The sequence below is a fragment of the Hydra vulgaris genome, chromosome 09 (assembly GCF_038396675.1).
Source record: "Hydra vulgaris chromosome 09, alternate assembly HydraT2T_AEP".
NCBI classification, from domain to species: domain Eukaryota; kingdom Metazoa; phylum Cnidaria; class Hydrozoa; order Anthoathecata; family Hydridae; genus Hydra; species Hydra vulgaris.
In genome coordinates, this window is record NC_088928.1 from 54,425,362 (window position 1) to 54,446,297 (window position 20,936).

General features: G+C 27.8%; 1 protein-coding gene across 1 annotated transcript in view; it reads right to left on the bottom strand.

Moving 5' to 3' along the window:
• The window catches only part of LOC100207579 (uncharacterized), a 176,503-nt gene that overhangs the window by 100,775 nt on the left and 54,792 nt on the right, over positions 1-20,936 (bottom strand). Inside the window, exons 9-11 of the mRNA XM_065806065.1 lie at positions 5,393-5,881; positions 4,807-5,301; positions 4,511-4,546 (exon numbers count right to left, since the gene is read on the bottom strand). Coding sequence (XP_065662137.1) covers positions 4,511-4,546; positions 4,807-5,301; positions 5,393-5,881 — 1,020 coding nt within the window. The remainder of the gene's footprint in view (positions 1-4,510; positions 4,547-4,806; positions 5,302-5,392; positions 5,882-20,936) is intronic.

Here is a 20,936-nt window from a genome sequence, read left to right on the forward strand (position 1 = left end):
ACTTTTTGATTTGATTTGCGCTTTTTATTTCAATTTTTGTTTTATTTTAAAGAATATTAGTTGCCTATTTATAATTATATTTTGGTTAATTACACTGCTTCAGTGTTCTAAAAATAAATTTATAAAGTTAAAATGTTGCAATGGTATAATGTAATTATAATGGTACAATGTATTTAATGTAAGCACTTATATAATACACTCAATATGTTTAAATAGCACATAACCAAATTTCATAAAACTATCAAAATTTGGCTATCCTTACCCAATCAAATATAATGCAACACAAAATGAAAATGAGTTTATTGTTACATTAAAAAGTAAAAGCTATGACACTTTCACTGTGTCTATATTGACAATAATAAAAGGCTTTTTGATATATTTTGACAAAGATATTAGGAATAGTTTTTAGCTTAACTTAATGATACTTTAAATTTATGGTATCAATATTAGTGCTGAAAATACAGCATATTGTTTTAAAGGTTACATTGTTATCTAGTTTTAATCTGTCTGCACATACAATTATTGGGTTCTGTATATGCATCTTATCTGATGGTATTTGTTAAAATTGCATGGTAGCACATATTACCATATATAATATCAAAACTGAGATCCATTATAACTTGGTAGCTGAAAGCAATCTTAACCAGTAATTATCATTTCTTAGTTTCAAATAACCAATTAACAAACATAATAAATAACTTTTCACAAAATAATATTTTAGGATTATCAGTTACATTATCAAGTTAAGTTTTTTAGTTCATTCATCTTTATAAAAATGCCTTAAAACAATCAGGATACACCTATAAGCTGGCTACATACCAAATATAAAACAATTCTGAAAAGTAATTGCTAACAAAATAAAATCTGGTACAATCTATTTTTCATAAAGAATATTTCAATCCCAATTGTACATTAATCAACGTAAGCTACTCCTGTTTGACAAACATCAAATTTGTTATTAACTCACAAAACAAAAGTATTTTATATGATGATAAAAATTAATTGATTGAAATTGGTGTTAGACCAATTATATTAAAAAGTGTTTAGTGAATAATCAACTGAATAATTAATGTTCTTTTAACAAGATTGTTTACCAAGTCAAAAATTTGTAAACTTTGTTTAATCTAAAAATTGCAATTTCCTTTAATTAAACCACCAGAACTTATTCTGCTGTATATTTTTTTTATTGATTTTATACTTTATGGCTGATGATTGCTTATAAGTATGAGCTCAATATTCATTTTTTCTACATTTTAAGTATATCTACAGTGGAGATATTCAAAAAAAAAAAGATTGTAACCTATTTTCTTATCTCCAAAATAGTACTTTACCCTGGTTAGGATGCCCTTAAACCTTAATGAATTTAAAAAACAAACTATCCAATAAAATAGCAACAGGCTCTAATACTTATGTTAAGGGGGCTCTTTTATCAAAAGTATTTGTTTTTTTTCCTACAAAACTGGATTTTTAATATGTATTTTAAGAATAATTGATTTTAATTTTTGTTTGTAATTTTATAATTGAAAAGGTTTTGAATTTATATTTAAAAACATTTTGCTGAACTAAGTTTGCTTTGAGTAAAGAATATAATAAATTTAAAATAAAATAGATAACAAATTTTTCTTTTTCAAATTAGAAACTATGTATCCATATATAATCTTAAATGAATCTTTTATCAGTTATTTTTTTTTTAGATTAACATAACATTTTATAACTAATAAGCTGCTACCATATAAAAAAATTAAAAGAATTAATACATTTTTTTGGTTTACACCAATAAAAGCAATATAGTTAATAGTGAATTTAAAATTAAGATACATCCTACAAATTCTGTCTATCTACCCAAAGATATTGTGCATTATACTTCTCACACAACAGTTGGAGAAGATTTAACTCCACATCAACAAATATCAATTCTTAACTGTGTTTTTGTAAATCCTTGAGTTGGCATGTCTGAGTTTGTATGCTTTTCTTCATACAGAGCAGCAAAAAAGTTGTGTTCTTGGGTGCAAACGAAATCAGAGACCATGTAAAAAACATGGCTAAATCTTTAAATTCTTTTAGAACAACTTATTTCAATGTAAAAGTTATCAAAAAATATACCAATAGAAAACAGTTTTCAAAAATTTTTTGCTAAAATTAAAAGACAAACCAAGCTAATCGAAATTCTAGAAATTGATTTGTGTTCAGACAAACACTAAAAAGAAGTTTTAAAAGAACTTATATCTAATTTTGGATTAAAAGATAAAGTTCATAGTCTTTTTTTTAATACCTCTAACACTAACACAGGTAAAACAAAAGGAACTTGTAGTAGAATTATTTTGCAACCACCGCACCTTATGTTGTTAAATGCATGTTGTACTTTTGAGTCTCATGTTAACTGTTTTTGGGAACTTTATCTAAGCAGCCATATTTCTGGACTAAGAATAAATCAAAGTTATTTAGAGCAGATATGGGGCAAGTGATTAGAGCATTTGCATCACGTTATGCTCACCAATAATAAACTTCCAAGTTAAATGCTTTTCCACGGTGCTACATGTAGTCATGGTTATATGTAAAAAAAATGTGTTATAATGGTTTATTTTTTTTTTATGTGTCCCAAGAAGACCTAATGGTCTTCCAAATAGGTTTCCAAAAAAGACTTAACGGTCTTTTTGGAACACCTAAAACAAAAATACATAAAGAACCATTAGAATGATCTGGATACCAAACATCAAGATAAAGGCTAAGTACTATTTAATTTTGCATATACATAGTAAGCAATAATTTTTTCATGGTGAATAATCAAAGTTTAATAAATTAGTTCAAAAAAACTTAATTATTATTTTTTTTTTTTATAATAACCTACTTATAATATTTTTGATTTCTCGGTATATATACATATATATACATATATATGTGTGTATGTGTGTGTGTATATATATATACACACACATATACACACATATACTCACATGCACACACACACACACACACACACACACACACACACACATATATATGTATACGCATACACATATATATGTATACACACACACATATATATGTATACACACACATAGTAATATTTTTGAAAAATAAAATACTCCTTTTAGATTAAACATTTAGATAAAAAATTTTTTTTTAGTCCTTTTTTTTTAGCATTAAGAAAACATAATACTGTTTTACAAAATTATCCTGAACAAGCAGTTATTAAATAATGGAACAGCGACACTTTTTTTTAGAGCTATTATTTTGGAAGTAGTGTAATGAAAATACTTATACAAAAAAAAAATTGTTTAATTACTGATTTTTTTAACTTTTTATTTATCAGTAATTTTTTATTTATCAATAATTTTTTATTTATCAGTAATTTTTTATTTATCTGTAATTTTTTATTTATCAGTAATATATTATTTATCAGTAATTTTTTATTTATCAGTGATATTAAAAAAAAAAAAAATCCTAATAAAAAAACTTTATAAATTCACATGTTAAGCGAAGTTATTAATTTTTCTGTTTTTCTACTTAATTAACTTTTCGTGAAAAAAATTGGTCTGGTTTATAAAGGACCCAAAAAGGAACCCTTAAAAAACTTTTTTTTTTAAAAAAAAAAAATCTTATTGTTAAAATTTTTTTGTTTACTTTTTGTTCTTTAGGAATCGCATTACAATTTTATTTTTTTTAACTTTTGTGCATTTTTTGGTGTCTGTCAAGGATCCTACAAATTTTACAAAAATTCCAATATAGGCTTAAAATGTTAACAATGGTACCAGAAAAAGCTACAAAGCAATTTTTTGCATAAAAAAATGTTAGCTTCTTATTTTATGGTCAAAAAATTTAGTTGATTCCTCACCTAAACTTTTTTGGATTTTTTTTTAAATATAAGAACTGCCTTTTCAAATAATATTACACCTTTTTCTCAAGAAATACACAAAAAAATAACTTTTGGATAAGATCTGCTTTGTGACTAGAATTTTGGATAAGGTTTGCTCAGTGATCATTAGGAATTTCTAAAAACTTTAGAAATAGGTTTAAAATGAGAGCAATACCAGCTAAATAGTTATAAAGCACTTTAATAAAGCATTACAGTTTTTAATTTAGGGCCAAAACTGTATAACTTAATTTCTTTTTTTATATTACCTTTTAATCCAAAAATTATTTGAAGAAATTTTTGATTATTTGACTTAAAAATTTAGATGATATGTGACAGACATGAGGTGAGTCGCTTCCCAAAAATTACTTTACCTTACAGTTTTTCAAAAAATTAATAGAGATTAAAAAAAATTTGTAACACAGTTCCAAAAAAAAATTAAAATAAAACAAAAAATTTTAATATTATTAAAAGAAAATTTTAATTTTTTATGGTCTCCTTTTTGAGTCTTTTATAAATCAATCTACGCATCAGAAAATATTTTTACCAACAGATCCACATTTTAGTTAACTGGAAAAACAAAATATTATCAATTTTGCTCAACATGTGAATTTATGATGTTCTACACTTTATTTAAAAACTAAAATAAAGAAATACCTTTAGGAAGAACAACAATAGGCTGCATGCTGCTGTCTAAAAAATTAAAAAAGTATCATGTGCAAAAAATAAAACTTTGCTATGAAATTTAAAAATGAACTTAAATATTTTTTTATATCTTCAAAAAGTTTGATGATACATTTAAACTGTGACTATGATGATGTGACTATAATGATGTGTCTATGATGATGAGACTATGATGATAAAAATTTTAACTATGAGCACTTATCTAAAACACTAAATCTTAAAGCAAAACCTATTTCTAATGTAACTTAATTATTTTAAAAAAATATTACTTGATATGCCGTTGATGATAAAAAAGTCTTTTATAGAACCATCTTGAGTTTCAAAGGATTCAAGAAAATTAGAAGCATATATTTTAACATTATCAAAACTTTGAGCTTTTGTGTTAACTTTAGTAAAAACTGTTTCTCCATTTATTCTGATTGTGTATACATAATTTTTGCCAATTAAATTTTGAGCTACCTCAATGTTCAACCACTGAAATACTTTTATTTGATTTGTGGAAATAAAGGAGTAATAGTTTGAAATTAATACATCAAAGTAACCATAAAGTGGCGTTATAAATAGAAGTTTTCCATATTCAGTACACCATATGCCAAGAACTCCATAGTTAGAACCATAAGAAAAATAAATAATACCATGGGAACCTTGTACAATCTTATTTGGAAAAAAGTCAAGTGAAACTAAATATTCCTTATCAAGCTTTGGTATTTCAGCAATAAATTTTCCTTTCAACAATGGAGTAGGGGTATTACCAACAAGAAACTCTAAGGTATAAATTATTAATCACATAAAACATAAAGAATACATTAATATGAAAAAAACATCAAAAAACAATAGAAACAGTATATGGCATACCTGGTGTTCCATTAATAATCAAAAGGTCAGTCATAAAACTATATTGAGCATCATACCAAGGATTAGAGGCATACACCTTCACATTTTTAAAATCTCTAGCATCAGAATTTTCAGTTCGATGAATATTGACTCCATTTAAGTCAACAGAATACCAATATTTATTGCCTAGCATAACTTGAGAAATTTTAACAGAAGACCATTTATCTAAAGCAAGAGGAGCTGTTTCAACAAGATAGTTAGCATTGCCATTCACTGCATTATAAATAACAAGTTTTCCAGAACCATCTTCGTGAAACCAAACACCAGGAGTTCTATCACCATAATCACCAAAATCTTTACCCAATGTTAAATGAAGAACACTTTTTAAACATTTGCTGTATTTCGTGGGTTTAACTTTGAAAGACACGGTATACACTTTTCTTAAAAGAAACAAAGTTCCAAGCAATAAACCTTTACCCAAAGTAAATTCGGTTTTATTGTTAATATAACCTAAACAAAAATTTATACATAGTAGTAATATATAATCTGTGCACACACACACGCACACACACATTGATTTAACTCAGTTAAAATTTTTGATGGAAATATTTTAAAATAATTTTTCAACTACAATTTTGATCAAAAGATAATGAAAATGCATCAAAAAATAAGTATTTAAATCAGTAAATAATTTTAATAACTATGCTAAGTTCAGCAGTAGGAAAATATCAAACATAACCATGTAATAAATATGTAACCATGTAATAATCATGTAACCATGTAATAATCATGTAACCATGTAATAATCATGTAACCATGTAATAATCATGTAACTAAGTAATAATCATGTAACCATGTAATAATCATGTAACTAAGTAATAATCATGTGACCATGTAATAGTCATGTAACCATGAAATAATAATGTAACCATGAAATAATTGTGACCATGAAATAATCATGTGATCATGTAATAATCTAAGCTAAGCAGTTAGGTTCGCTACAAAGTTAGGGCAAAAAAACAGTTTTTTTTTTGTTGAGCTGTTTGTTTTTCTAATGTGTTCCTATCTGAATAATAATAGGCACAATCAGAAAACCCAATATAGGCAATAAAGGCACAATCAGAAAACTCAATAAACAATTTACCTTTGGAGGGAAGGGGGGGTTACCAATAAACCAACTCTGATTTGAAAATTATTTTACTCAAAGTAAAATAATTTTTAAATCAGAGTTGGTTTAGAAGTAACCCCCCTTCCCTCCAAAGGTAAATTGTTAAATGGGTTTTCTGATTGTGCCTTTTGTATTAATTTGTAATGGTATTATTGCTTATTATACAAGTTAGGATGAATTTTTATATATAAGATAATTAAGATTTAAAAATTTGAGTAATTTTAAAAGTTCCCCATGAGACATCGATCAACTAGTAAGTTTTATTCATAATATTGACAATCTACATTTTTAATTGCATGATCACCTTATCCTACAATGTTTTCAGCAGCTGTTGGTCCTCTATTTATAATCAGTTGAACAAAATGATAGTGTCTGGATGAGTCATGTGGCATTAAATTCCACTTCATAGGTTTGTTAACACTGTCACTTATGGTGATATTTCTTTCTTGAAGTAAATAAAACACATAAGGTAGAAGTACCTCACTAATGTTATGAAGACATTCTGATCAGAGGACAGCACGCTTCAGATTATCTCTAATGGAAATCCAAGCTGCAGTTAGATGACCTGGTTTTAAGCTCATTTTGTTGAATTTCATATTAATTCATAATAATTCAATAACTACAACGCCACTTGATCAATTAGCTTGACTGTTAGCTTGGCAATGATTTCTCCAAAAAGTTGATCTGGAGCATTGAAGTAACAAGGCATTGCTAGTAGCTTTAACTACAATGTAGCACTACCAACCACTCTCATAGATTCTTCAGTGACACAATTATTTGTTTGAGTTGGTGTCAACTTTCCATCCCAATCTAGAGTATAGAGTTTTAGTAGTTCCCAGATATTGTGAAATTCTGTAAATATTTTTTGTAAAACCGTGTGTTATTAGCAATCTGCAAATGCATTCGAAAAAGCCACAGACTCATTGTAACCTGACTAAGCTATGACTGTAACAATACAAATTGTTGTGATGACCTTATCTTCAAACATGTTGCTAATGACAAAAGATTTAGTTGATTTTGCAAATCTAGTGGTATGCAAATGTTCTTTTAGGTTTTATACAGTTTGGTTTCTTTGGCTCCATTTCTTTTGATGAAAAACTAAATTTTGATTCCATATTTTCTTCAGAGGCAGACTAGCTTGACTTATGAATGCATTCTTCAATTACAACTTATGGAAACACAGTCTTTGTTGATCCCTCAATCTTACCACAAGTTGTTGTATTCAATTTCACCTTAAGCATGCTTTAAGCATGCTCAAGGTGAAATTGAATACAATAACATCAAGACCATGACACTGTTTTCTGAGTAAACGCTTAGTCGATATCCCAAAACTTGTAGCTCTAATTTTACAATATGAAGAAATGCAAGATCATCATTTTCGTTTATAAGACTGCAATGGCATATTAGAATTAAAAAGTTGTTGCCATCAGAGACTGCATCTTAAGAAATTTGTGCTGAGTTGCACGGCAACTTTTATTGATAAAACAAAGTTTATTGTTATCATCAAGAAGTTTCACTATTTTTTTGCATGCTTTATGCTTTGCAAACATTGGGATGCTGGGTTCTTCATACAAAGCATTAAACTATTTTATTGCAGTTAAAAGCTTTGAATCTTTACAGATATAAATTTTGGTGTTACACTGAGGGAACAAGGGTTTTGACATGGACAGTCTCTTTACTGTGATACATTATGCGTCTCAAAATTTACAAACAGGTTGGCAACTGGATACCAGTTATTAGTCCATCATCAGCACAGAATGCAGCAACTATATCAAATAACTCTGAAACTCCACAAATCTGAGGATTTTTTTTTTGAAACTAAGAAAGGAGTATTTCAGAGTTGTGAACTTTATTATATATTAGTTAACTCAGTTCAGTGACAATTATTTTAAAATCATTTTTAAAATGATATAAAAAAATCTGCTAAAAATTCATTTTATTGATAGTTTCTATTTTAGATTTTATTGATGTTTTTTTATTTGTAAATAAATAGTGCTTTTTTTTAGCGATTTTAGTCTGAATTTGAATTTTTGTAATCTTAAATTAAATTTAAACAGTTTCAGAATTATGGAAAAGTTAGTAAAATTGAACATAAAGCTGTCTGACATCTTGTATAAATGTTAGATGTGAAAAAGACCCACAATAACTTGTATTATGGGTTGCTTACTGCTAGTAATGCGCTAAATAGTATATGAATTAGTATTAGTATTAGTAATGGTGGTCTATAACTCAAACTAATTTTGAAATTTTGTAAATTGTAGATTATGACGTTTTTGATTTTTAACCAACTTTTGATTTTTATATCTACACCTAATTAAAGCATGTAATACTAATTTTCCAACCTACTAAATCGTTGACCTTCTGTATTTTTGACCTAATGAACCTACTGAATATTCAACCTACTGTATTTTCAATTTTATAATTGCGCCTTTCTGGTATGTATTTTGTATATTTTGTTGTTGATTTGAATACGAGCCTAATTTGATCAGCTTTGGCGCAGTGGTTGAAGCACTGTCTTCAGGATCAGGAGGTATAAGATTCGATGAAAGCATGGAGATTTTATTGATTGTTAATTTAAAAAAAAAAAGAAGTAGTTTAAAAAAGAACAACATTAAAATCACAGATCAGGTAATAAGGTTAAAAATTAATTTATCTCAAATTGGTTGAAAATAAAAATCTATAAAATAGGCCGAAAAATAAATCAGTCGAAAATGAAAACCTCATAAATTGGTTGAAAAAGAAAAGGACTATAATTGGTTGAAAACATTTTAGGCCATTTATTTCATAAATTGGCTGATCTATTACAGGGGTATACTCTCACAGTTGTCCAGAGGCACAGGAAAACTCGTTTTTTCAAAGGGCAGCTAAAATTAAAAAAAAAATGCCTGTTAGTAGCCCGGCAGGATAACCATATAATTTGTTACTTAACAGTATTTATTAATAAAACCACATTTTGAACTATGTAGATTTTATTCCTTAGGATTATTTGAAAGAAACTTTTAAAAAGCATTTAAAGTAGCATACACATTGTTTAATAATGAATTTTAAACTCTATGTATCAATGCTTTTAGCTATTGGAGTAGATGTAGAAACTACATATATTAACAGAAAAGCCAGATTTGAATTCAGTAGAGCCATTAGGGAATAATTTTTAAGTGATCTAAGGAAAGATTTTTATAAAACATCGTTTTTTAGAATTATTGTAGATGAAACTACGGACATTAACAGATTAGAAGAATGTTAATGGACGTTAACAGATTAGAACCAAATGCAAAGCAGTTATATGAACTTATTTTAAAACTCTTATAAACTGAATTAAAATGGGAAATATTGGTTTCAGTACTTGGAGCTGCTGGCTTTGATAATGTAAAATACGACTGCATTACTTTTAAGAAGCAAGAAAAACAAAAAACAAATATGATGACATTAGTTCATTGTTTTCTGAGGAAGACAAATTAGTGGAAACTTTAAGCAATAAAGAGTTTTATACAGAAAGTAATGATAATGATGACATTAGATTGTCATTTGTTGAGGAAGAAGAATCTGTGGAAATCTTAAGTGATGAAGAATTTCATACATCAAGTAATAATAAGTATGATCAAGTATCCTTTGATGATTTTCCACTCATGATCGGAATTACTACTGATGGAGCAAGTGTATTGATTGGTAAACATACAGGTTTACAAAGACAGATGAAAACTCTATGTAACAGCTATATGACGGGCTCGCATTATTATCACATTGTTTGCTACTTGCAATGAAAGATAGCTGCAAAACTTTACCTGCACTGGCTGCAATTTCTAAATTCTGTGAACAGCTCTATGTATTTAATCATACAACTGCTGTAATTTCAGCAATTTATTGAAATGCATTAGAAACTTTACGTATAGAAGGTAAAGTCAACTTTTTTTTTTTACCTTGCAAAAATAGTTGTATAAACAAAATTGTTTTTATAACACTTATTCTCTCTTTTAATCAGTTTTATCACATCTTCATTGCATTTAAATCTTCATTGCATTTATTATTAGTTATTATATTATTCTTATAAAATTTAAAGAATGTTTCATATGTTGCCTTTATTATTAAGTGTGATCCGCGTAAACGGAACTCAGTGGATATCACACATGGTAAATGCCTTGGAGAACATATCCAACGAAAAAAATGCTCACATTGCTGTTACTCCACAATCTCTGTTCAGCATAGTTCAAAAGTCAAAAGCATCTTACTTCAAAAAGAAACTCGAAGATACAATTTTTTAGTCATCAGCTGTTTTTTTTCTAGACGTATGTCAAGCAATAACAATATTTTCAAAAAATAAACTTGCTTGACTTAGTTATAGAAATATAACTACAACTGTCATTTTATCTTTTTATAATTGTTTTAAATTATCTTTTTAAGATTACACAGAAATATAATGTCACTGTCTTTGAAGTAAAGTCTGCGTCAAATCAATCAATAATCAATTTGGAAAGATTTCAAAATGACCCAGAATTTGGATTCCATTAGAAAAAACTTATAACTTCCTAAAAAGTTGACAATAGACGTATTTCTCAAAACATTTGTGTATACATTATTAAAATAATGAAGGCCAATTTTCAAAGCCTATGTACTGATTTGCCAAATGAGTATAGGATTTACTTCACACTAAAAAGTGGAAAGCTGACCAATTCTTCCTAAATTATAAAAAAAAAGTATGCACAACAAATGTTTTCAAAGCCAGTATTAAGGCACTAGTTAGTAATAAAGCTGTCAACGATCAACTAATATGCAAAGGTGTAGACCCTGGTGCTATTTTACCAGAGTGGATTTTTTTGAAAGAACACATGATTAGTTAGGCTGCGAATAACTTAAAAAAATTTCTATTAAAATCTTGGGAAGAAATTGGTTAAATATCAAACCCTGAAAATTTGTTAAACCTTTTTTCGATAATTGATTTCTTTCTTTTTCATAGTTCAGTAGATGCAGAGCGTGGCTTCAGAGCATTGAAAAATGTAAAAGGGAGCAATAGAGCTATTGTATGTAACGAGTTAATCAGTTTGCTGTTTAGAATATACATTGATGACCTGATTTTAAAAATATTTGACCCTCAACGATCAGTTGAACACTGGCTTCTCAAGCCAAAATTTAGGATTAAATTGGGTATATTGCAAAAAAAAGACCAGGTTACATGGATAAAGAAAAGCAACCAGCCCCAAAGCAACAAAAGACTACTTCAGTTAAAATATTTCTTGATGACAATACATACAAAAGTTGTATTTAAAGTCATTTATTTATTGATATTTCTTTGTATGTAAAGTTAACAACATTTTTTAACTGCTTCTAACATTTCACTTTTTTTTTATTAATTAATTTACTTTTAAGTAAAAAGTTTCTTATTAGTCTTACTTAATTTAAATTCTTTTTCGTAAATATTTTTACCTGAGAAAAAATAGCAAAAATAAATTATTATAGTGGACTACTGATTATCATAATAGGCAACTCAAGTAAGAAATAAAAAGTATTTCATTTGCCCGCAGGGAAATGAGGAAAAAACCGGACGGTGCACTACTCTATTAAATAAAAAGTTTAGACAACACACATCCATAGTGATTTCTTTGACATATTTAAAGTGGTGACCTCTTGTTTGAGTGTGTTAAAAACCAATTTTTTTGATTGTTTCCAAATCATTAAAACTGTTAAAGAATTTAAAAATTGGAATCATGTCTCCTTTTTGTCAAAATTGTCAAGTCAAGAGCTTTTAGACAATTCTCTTAGTTGAATTTCTTTAGTGATAGTATATTGGAATTGCACAATGTTGAACTCTTTCTAATAAATTAATTTGACTTTTTCTAATAGCTGACCAAACTGGTACTACAAACTCTAACAGTGCTCACACAAAAAAAAAAAAAATATTTTAAGGAGTCTAATATCTAAGCAAAGAATGCATTATAAGATATAAATATAATATAATATTTAAAAATAATATAAATAATATGTAATATTAAAAATATAATATAAAATATAAATTAAATACAAAATAATATGTAAATATATTGAATAACATTAAACATCTCTAACCAAGATTCTATTATCTCTAACCAAGACTCTATTCAAATGAATAGATACAGGCTCTAATTGGAATATATCTGCTAAATAAGGCTTACAGTGGTGGCACAAAGTCATGACTACACGCATATTTTGATCTCTCTAATAGTGTACTTAGGCAATAATAACTAATTTTTGTAGCAATTTTTATTCGGAAAACTTAATAAATATCTAGTTACCGATGTGGCGTGTTATTAGCAACCAAATATCATTATTATTGTTATTATAATTACTGTAATTTTTGATAATTACAGTTCTGTGTTGATTTGATCAGAAATTGTTGATATTAGTTTTATAGGTTTAAGATTTTTCTAGCTATGTTTTAGTAGATATTTACTTGAAATTAATGTTTTATCACTCGACTACATATCGTACCGAAATGTTGAGCTAATATTGAGAATAAATTAATTAGATTTAATTATCTAAATATTAATACGCTAATGAATATTAGTGCGCATAGTTGCGCATAGTTTCGCCTATTGTTCGTATTGTTACTTACGGTTCTGTATTCTGTAAAACACACTATTTCTTAGTTTTTAAGTAGCTTCTAGACTTTTTTTATGCGCGGTTACATTTTCGATGCGGTCTTTTGAGTAAAGTTAGCTAGCGTTTTAGAGATGATGCACTTTTATTCTCAAGAAGAGTTGATGCTGTTCATTGTTTAAAACAAAAATTTAAATAATCGTTTGTTTGTTGTTGGTTGTTTTTATTTTCCTAATTTTTATAGCCTATTTTCATTTTTTAGAAGAAGTTAGAAATAAAATGTCTGGTAAAATAGTTTTTTTAGTACTATCTAAACATGAATACTGTAATTTATCTAATCTTCTAAATATGAATACTGTAATTTAATAGTGTTAGTGTCATTTCACTTTCTTTTTTAATAAAGAACTTTCTAGGCTTTTCTAAAAGCGTTTCTTTACTCCACACGGTCTTTCAAGCAAGGTCTTCCAGCCGATTAGAGCTGATAAATTTTTAGTTTCAAGTGGAACTGATGTTGTTCATTGTTTAAAAACTAAAATTTGTTTGTTGTTCGTTGTTTTTATTTTTCTGTTTTTTTTTTAGAAGAAGTTGAAACTAAAATGACTAGTAAAAATTTTTTTTTAGTACAATGTTTCTTTTTTAGTAAAGTGTTTTAGTTTTGTCTTCAGTCTTTTTAGGTCATTTCAAGCAAGTATTTTTCATTTTTTAGAGCAGTTAAAAGGAGGTTGAAGGCCTTTTTAGTAAGTATATAGTGTATAGTAGTTTACTTATAGTTTATATTAGTAACATAGTTATATTAGTTTATTTATAGTTTATATTAGTTTATATAGTGTATAGTAGTTTATTTATAGTTTATATTAGTAAGTTTTTATAGATTATAGATTAGGATTAATGAGAGTACAAATTTTTTTTTAGACAGGCAAGCTGACACCGACTTAAGTAAGTTTTATCAATTAGATTTTATTTGAGTACGAATGTAGCATTAGCAATTTTATTGTATATAATTTTATCTCAATTTTTATTTTTAGACAGACAGATTTAAAAACTTCTTTTGAATATTCTTTTAAAGCATTGAATATGTTTTATATATTTTAATAAATTTTGTCGTTTAGGTGTGGTAGCATCACCAGTTGGTGCAAATAGTAATGTCTTTTATTTTATTTTACAGCAAATAGTAATGTCTTTTATTTTATTTTAAAAAGAATCAATAAATATAGTTTATTTAAACATAATCATCAGGATAAAATAGATAAGATAGATAAAATAGCTTTTTTATTTAATGTTTTTTTATTTAGTTATAACTTCAGTTGCACCAGCCACAACAGGTAACTTAGTACATTTATTTTAATATACTTGAATTACATTTGTTACTTAACTTTTCAAGCAATAAATACAGTTTATTTCAACATTATCATCAAGATTATATAAATAAACTTTTTATTTGATAATTTATTTTAGTTGCTTCTGGATCAACTTTAAATAATAGTAACTCATTAATTCATATTTTATTATAGATAAATGTAGATTAAAAATGTAAGTTGGAAATTTTTGTAGATTTAAAAGTTGTTTATTGTTTGTTTGTTTTTTTGTTTAGTTGACAACAAAGAAGAGAGAGGTAGTATGTTTAAAAAGATTTTTATTTTTTTATACAGTAACTAAAATGTTTTTTAAAATATTGTTGTTGACTTGAAAGTAAAACAGTAGGTTTTTATAATTTTATACAATAAGCCCAAGAACTTAGGTAATACTTAAAATTATATTGTCAATAATAGAGAAGAAATTTAAAAGTCTCAGTAAGACAGCTTCTTATTATTTTACATCAAGTTAGTTTAATTAAAATTTATTTTCTTTAGTTGATCAAGAGAGAGCTAATAAAGGTATTAGTTACATTAGTTTAGCGAATTTATTTTTAAAAAGTTAAGTAGATATTTTAACGTCTATACATTTAAGTGCTTTTATTGTTTAGAATTGAAGACTGAAATAAGTCAGTGTTTTTGCTATTAGATAATTGTTAATAGGAATTTGTTTATTTGTACTGTAACTGGAATTTTAAAACTTCAAATACTTAAGCTTTATTTTCTTTTTTCTTATAGGAGAGTTGGAAAAAAAACTAAGTATAAATTATGTGATTAGTATAGTTAAATAAATAAAGCATTTATATCTGTACACTCAGTAGTCCAAGTCAGTTATCACATTTTAGAAATTGTCCAGGAGAGAGTAAATAGTAAAATAATTAGTCTTCATTGGCTTTTTTATTCTTGATGGTTAAATTTATGTTTTATTTAATTTGTCTTGAAGCACATGAAATATAATTTTGACAAAAATAAAAAGTTAAATAAAAAAAGTGAAAAGTCATTTCTGAACTACAGACGTTTTTTCTTTGAACATTGTGGGGACACCAGACCCTTTATATTGACCAAACTTTGTTTCACATTGTTGCAGGAAAACAGTCTTTATACCTATGTAGATACTGAAAAAACTAAAAAGGTCTCATACATAACTCATTTTCACAAAAAACTGGATAACCGACCTTTTTCTTCTGAGGTACAGATTAAAATTTAAAGTTTATTATAGTTTTTTAGTTTTGGTTTAGTTTATAGTTAATTTTAGTTTAGTTTTTATTAGTTTTAGCTTCAGTTATCTTTTTTCTTACTTTAGACAACTTAATGGAAGAAATGAGGGGAATAGGTAAAAAAAATTATAGTTATATATTTATTTATATGTAAATATAATTCTATCAATTAGTCAGAGTTATATTTTTTGTCTTTAGAGTCGGGTAGAAGCATAACTGGTAGGGCTGTGTTTTAAATTTTATATATTTTTTATGGAGAAATATGTTCAATAGGTCAAAGAATTACTGAACATATTTATGACATTTTTAAACTGTTTGCATTTTACTCATATTTTTATTAAAATTAAATTTCTCACAAGTTTAACTCTTTTTAATTTACTTTTTTTTTATTTTTTTTAGCATCCTCTTCATCCTGTGAAAATGATGAGGTTATGCTTTATATTTTGATGAAAAAAATTGTAAATATTTTTAAATTTTATTATATCCTTCTATTTGTAATTTTAAAGTCGTTAACATTTGAGGAATATCAAAGATTTCGCTCCCAACACTCAGGGCCTCTCTCGGAGAGGTCCTTCAATAAGTGACAAAGTAATGGCGGTATTGATGAGCCATCCTTTAAATGGAGGACTTATTCATACCGGGGTGTTGGGAGACACCGAAGAAAAAACAGCAACCATAAAGTTGTAAATGTTTTCTATCAGTCAAGATATTTATAACTTTTTTTAAACAGCAGTTTAAGTATGACAACAGGCTACCGAAAAGCAGGTAAATTGTATTCCAGTTGTTTTTTTTGTTTTGTTTTGTTTTTCTTTTATGTCTACTTATCTGTTACAATTTTTATTTTAGATTTGTCATATGATGCATTAATGCAATATAAAAGATCAAAGTTTACATATTTTTTACAATTTGTTATACACATGTTTGATTGTAAATTGACTTTTTTTTGTTTGAAACGTATTTGTACTCAATTGCTTAGTTATTTATAATAAATTTATTTAGTTTTTATCGTTTTAAAGACAATTGCCTTTTTTAAAGAAACATGTATCAAGGGGATACCAAAAAATTAATAACTCATAAATAATTTACGTTCACTTCATATTAATCTTATTAATTAAAGTTCATGTTATAAAAAATATAACAAGAATTTAGCTTTAATCTTTCGTCAATTTAAGGCATGATAAAGTGTTATTATTTTGTGTCAGTAACTAAAAACGTATTGTGTTGAACTTAGTAATGTCTAGGAAAATGGTTCTGCCATACACTGATATGACCTATGTCAATTGTAAATTACTCAAATAACGTTAAATAATTGGTAAATTAATTTATTCTAATTTTACAGATGGTTTAATTTTTTAATTTAAAGGCGTTTTTCTTACAGGGTATTAGTTAAGGTTTCGCAACTTTAAATTGTGGAAAACAGCCACTATAAATTAAGTAACAGACTGACCGTAACCCGTATTACGGGTTGCTTTCTGCTAGTAATAGAATAAATAGTGGAAAACAAAAAAAATTTTTATCTGACTTATCAAAAAAAATTAAGCTATACAAATGCACAAACCAAGTAAATTACCTATATAGTATAGTGATCAAATGATAATAAACAAACTAACTTAAATAAAAACTTGTAATGCTAACAATTATAAAAAAAATAATTAAAAAAAAAACCAACTTGATATTTTATTGATAAAATAAGCATTTTCTATTTGTACACCTTTAAATAATTTTAATGAATTCAGTTCTCAATGATGTATCTTCTTCATATAAAATTATAGAATAAACTTCTATGTTATTTATTTTGATTGTGAATTTTAAAAGAAAATCTTTTATTGTTGAAGTTTGACTAATCTCAATTTTTGACCCGTTTTACGGGTTGCTTTCTGCTAGTAATTATAATTAGCAGTGCTAATTAGGATTATTTAATCTTAATTAGCTATAATTAACAAATATTTGGAACATTTTAAGTTTTATTGTGTTTCTAATTATTTGTTGTTGTTAAATAATGATTGAAATCATGTTTTCTTTCATTAAACAAACTTTTTATTATATTTGTATAATAATTTTGCAGAACATTGTGTATGCCATGTATCAGAAGCTATTAACTGAGCAACGACTGAAGATCATTGTTATGATTAAACTAGGCATTTCTTACAGAGATATTGCTGAGTAAATGAAAATTGGACTGTCAACTGTTACCAGAACAGCCAGAAAAGAGAAAGACACCAGTACAGTGGCAGACTTAGAGCGTGTTAGACAACCTCATAAAACTACCGCAAAGCAGGATCGGCTTTTTATTCAGGGAAGCTTATCCAATCGTTTCGCCACTACTTCAGATCTTGCAATCTACATAGGGAAAAACCATGAAGTTCATCTGGCAGCAAGGACAGTTAGAAAATGCCTGCAGCAAGCTGGTTTGAATGGGAGAATTGCTGCAAAGAAGCCTTTATTGTGACCTGATAATATCGCGAAAAGAAGAGCAATCGCAAAGATGCACAAAACCTGGGCCATCGCACAACGGAATAAAGTATTATGGAATGATGAAAGTATCTTTACTGTTTTCTGTGGAGCTAAAAGAGCTTATGTGAGGAAAAGAGTTGGTGAACGATTTAGTTCTCTGTATGTAGCTCCCACAGTAAAGCATGGAGGAGGCTCTCTTATGGTATGGGGTTGCATGTCAGGATCAGGTGTAGGTACACCTGATCCTGACATGCAACTTCATACCATAAGAGAGTCATTTATATCGTTTTGCGGGCACCGTAAACCAGGATAAATATTTGAAAATATTAAAAACACAACTGAAACCATCAGCAAACAAACTATTTGGTAAAAACAAACCATTTTTCTTTCAATGCTCCTTGCCAGAAAGCTAAGAAAGTAGTGGAATATCTCATACATGCTCGTACCAATGCTATTGAATGGCCTCCACAAAGTCCTGACCTTAATCCTATTGAAAATTTGTGGGAGGAGCCTCTTCAGAAAGGTACAGAAAACCTAACTCACCAATCTGGATGATTTGTGGCAACATTTGCAATCCCTATACAGTCTATGCCAAGACGTGTACAGGCTGTGCTCGATGCGCATGAAGGGCATACAAAATACTAGTCCATTAGTCAGAATTTCTTATGTTTTATTAGTGGCGCTTATTACTGACAAAGCAGAGTCATTTTTATTTCAATGTGGTGCTGTTTTATTTTACATTGTGCCAAAAATAAATAAAATTCTCTTGCTTTTCAACTGTGGTCATGACTTTGTGCCACCACTGTATATTAAAGATAAGTAAAATTAAATAAGCAATTAAATAGAAAAAGCAAAAGTAGAGCTGTCGTGATTATAATTCATCAGTTATTATTTTTCAGTCATTATATTATTTGTTTTCTCACATTATTTTATTTACTTATAGTTAATTGTATCTATGTTTAGTCCTCGTTTGATACCTAGTTATTTTATTTATTACATATATTTTTAATTTTATATCTTTATAAAATTATTTATTATTGACATATTTTTATCTATTACTGTGTTAATAGCAGTTAACAGTAGTTATATTATTATTAGTATATATTATTAATATAGTATAGATATTATTATAGTATTATTTGTTTTTTTTTATTCAATATTTTTTGTTGTCTTAATATTATTTTGTGGTTTGTCAAGTTTAATTGACAAACCACAAACTAATTTATAACTGTTAGCTTTTAGTTACCTTTAGTGTTAATCATTTTTTCTATCATTGTTCTTATTTCTTTATATGGTTATGAAAATTATTTTCGATTCCCACGCCAACGGTTGCTCATGTTTTAAATTATTAAATTAGTATTTTACTTTGCATTTTTTTTTAATATCTATTTCACACTTTAGTCACTTTAACTAGTTAATACTGCAAGTACATATATATATATATATATATATATATATATATATATATATATATATATATATATATATATATATATATATATATATATATGTATGTATATATATATATATATATATATATATATATATATATATATATATATATACATATATATATATATATATATATATATATATATATATATATATATATATATATATATATATATATATATATATATATACATACATATATATATATATATATATATATATATATATATATATATATATATATATATATATATATATATATATATATATATATATATATATATATATATATCTTAATATATATAAAGGGCAATGTGTGTGTGTTTGTTTGTTCTCTATAGAAATCCAAACCGCCAGACCGATCTTGATGAAATTTGGCATGGGGGTAGTCCTCGAGGGGGAGAAGGTTCTTAGCTGGGTTTTGACCCCGTACCCCGACCTCCGGGGTCAGGGGGGCCCAAAAATGGGCCCCCTGACCCCGGGGTCAGGGGGGACCATTTTTTGGGCCCATTTTTAGGACCATTTTTGTGTACAGATATCAGGTAAGCCAGTTTAAATATTGGCGTGGGCAACGCCGGGTAACTCCAGCTAGGTATATATAAAGGGCAATGTGTGTTTGTGTGTGTGTTTGTTTGTTTGTTCTCTATAGAAATCCAAACCGCCGGACCGATCTCGATGAAATTTGGCATGGGGGTAGTCCTCGAGGGGGAGAAGTTTCTTAGCTGGGTTTTGACCCCGTACCCCGACCCCCGGGGTCAGGGGGGCCCAAAAATGGGATCTAGTGTGGCTCTGCAGCCTCAGCCGTGCAATTTGGCAAAACCTAAAAGCTTCCTACCTGTGGAGGAGTGTCAGAACACTTCATTTGACAACAAACATGAGGGTAAAGTTGTCTGGTGATCTGTCAGCAGGAGCCTTTTCCAATCAGCTCTTTGCCTTGGGCAATGGTGAGGCACCAGTTGATGTGCAGACAGGGCTCATTAAATTCCCTGCCAACTTTTGCACACTGGTGGATTCTGCAGAGGAACTCATTGTCAAGGTGTCTCCCAACATCCAGCAGAGTTTCACCAGACATGACTGGATCTGTGAGAGAGCTATTCTGGCTCCCAAAAATGAGTCTGTCACCAAGATCAATATGCAGATCCAGAAAATGCTCCCAGGCAATGAAAAGTCCTACAACTCCATTGACATGGTTATGGACCCCAGTGAAGCTGTCAACTATCCAACAGAATTTCTGAACTCTTTAGAACCATCTGGATGTCCTCCTCACATTCTTCACCTGAAAGTTGGAGCACCAATCATTCTCCTTCGTAACCTCGACAGTCCCAAGCTCTGCAATGGAACTCGACTCATCATCA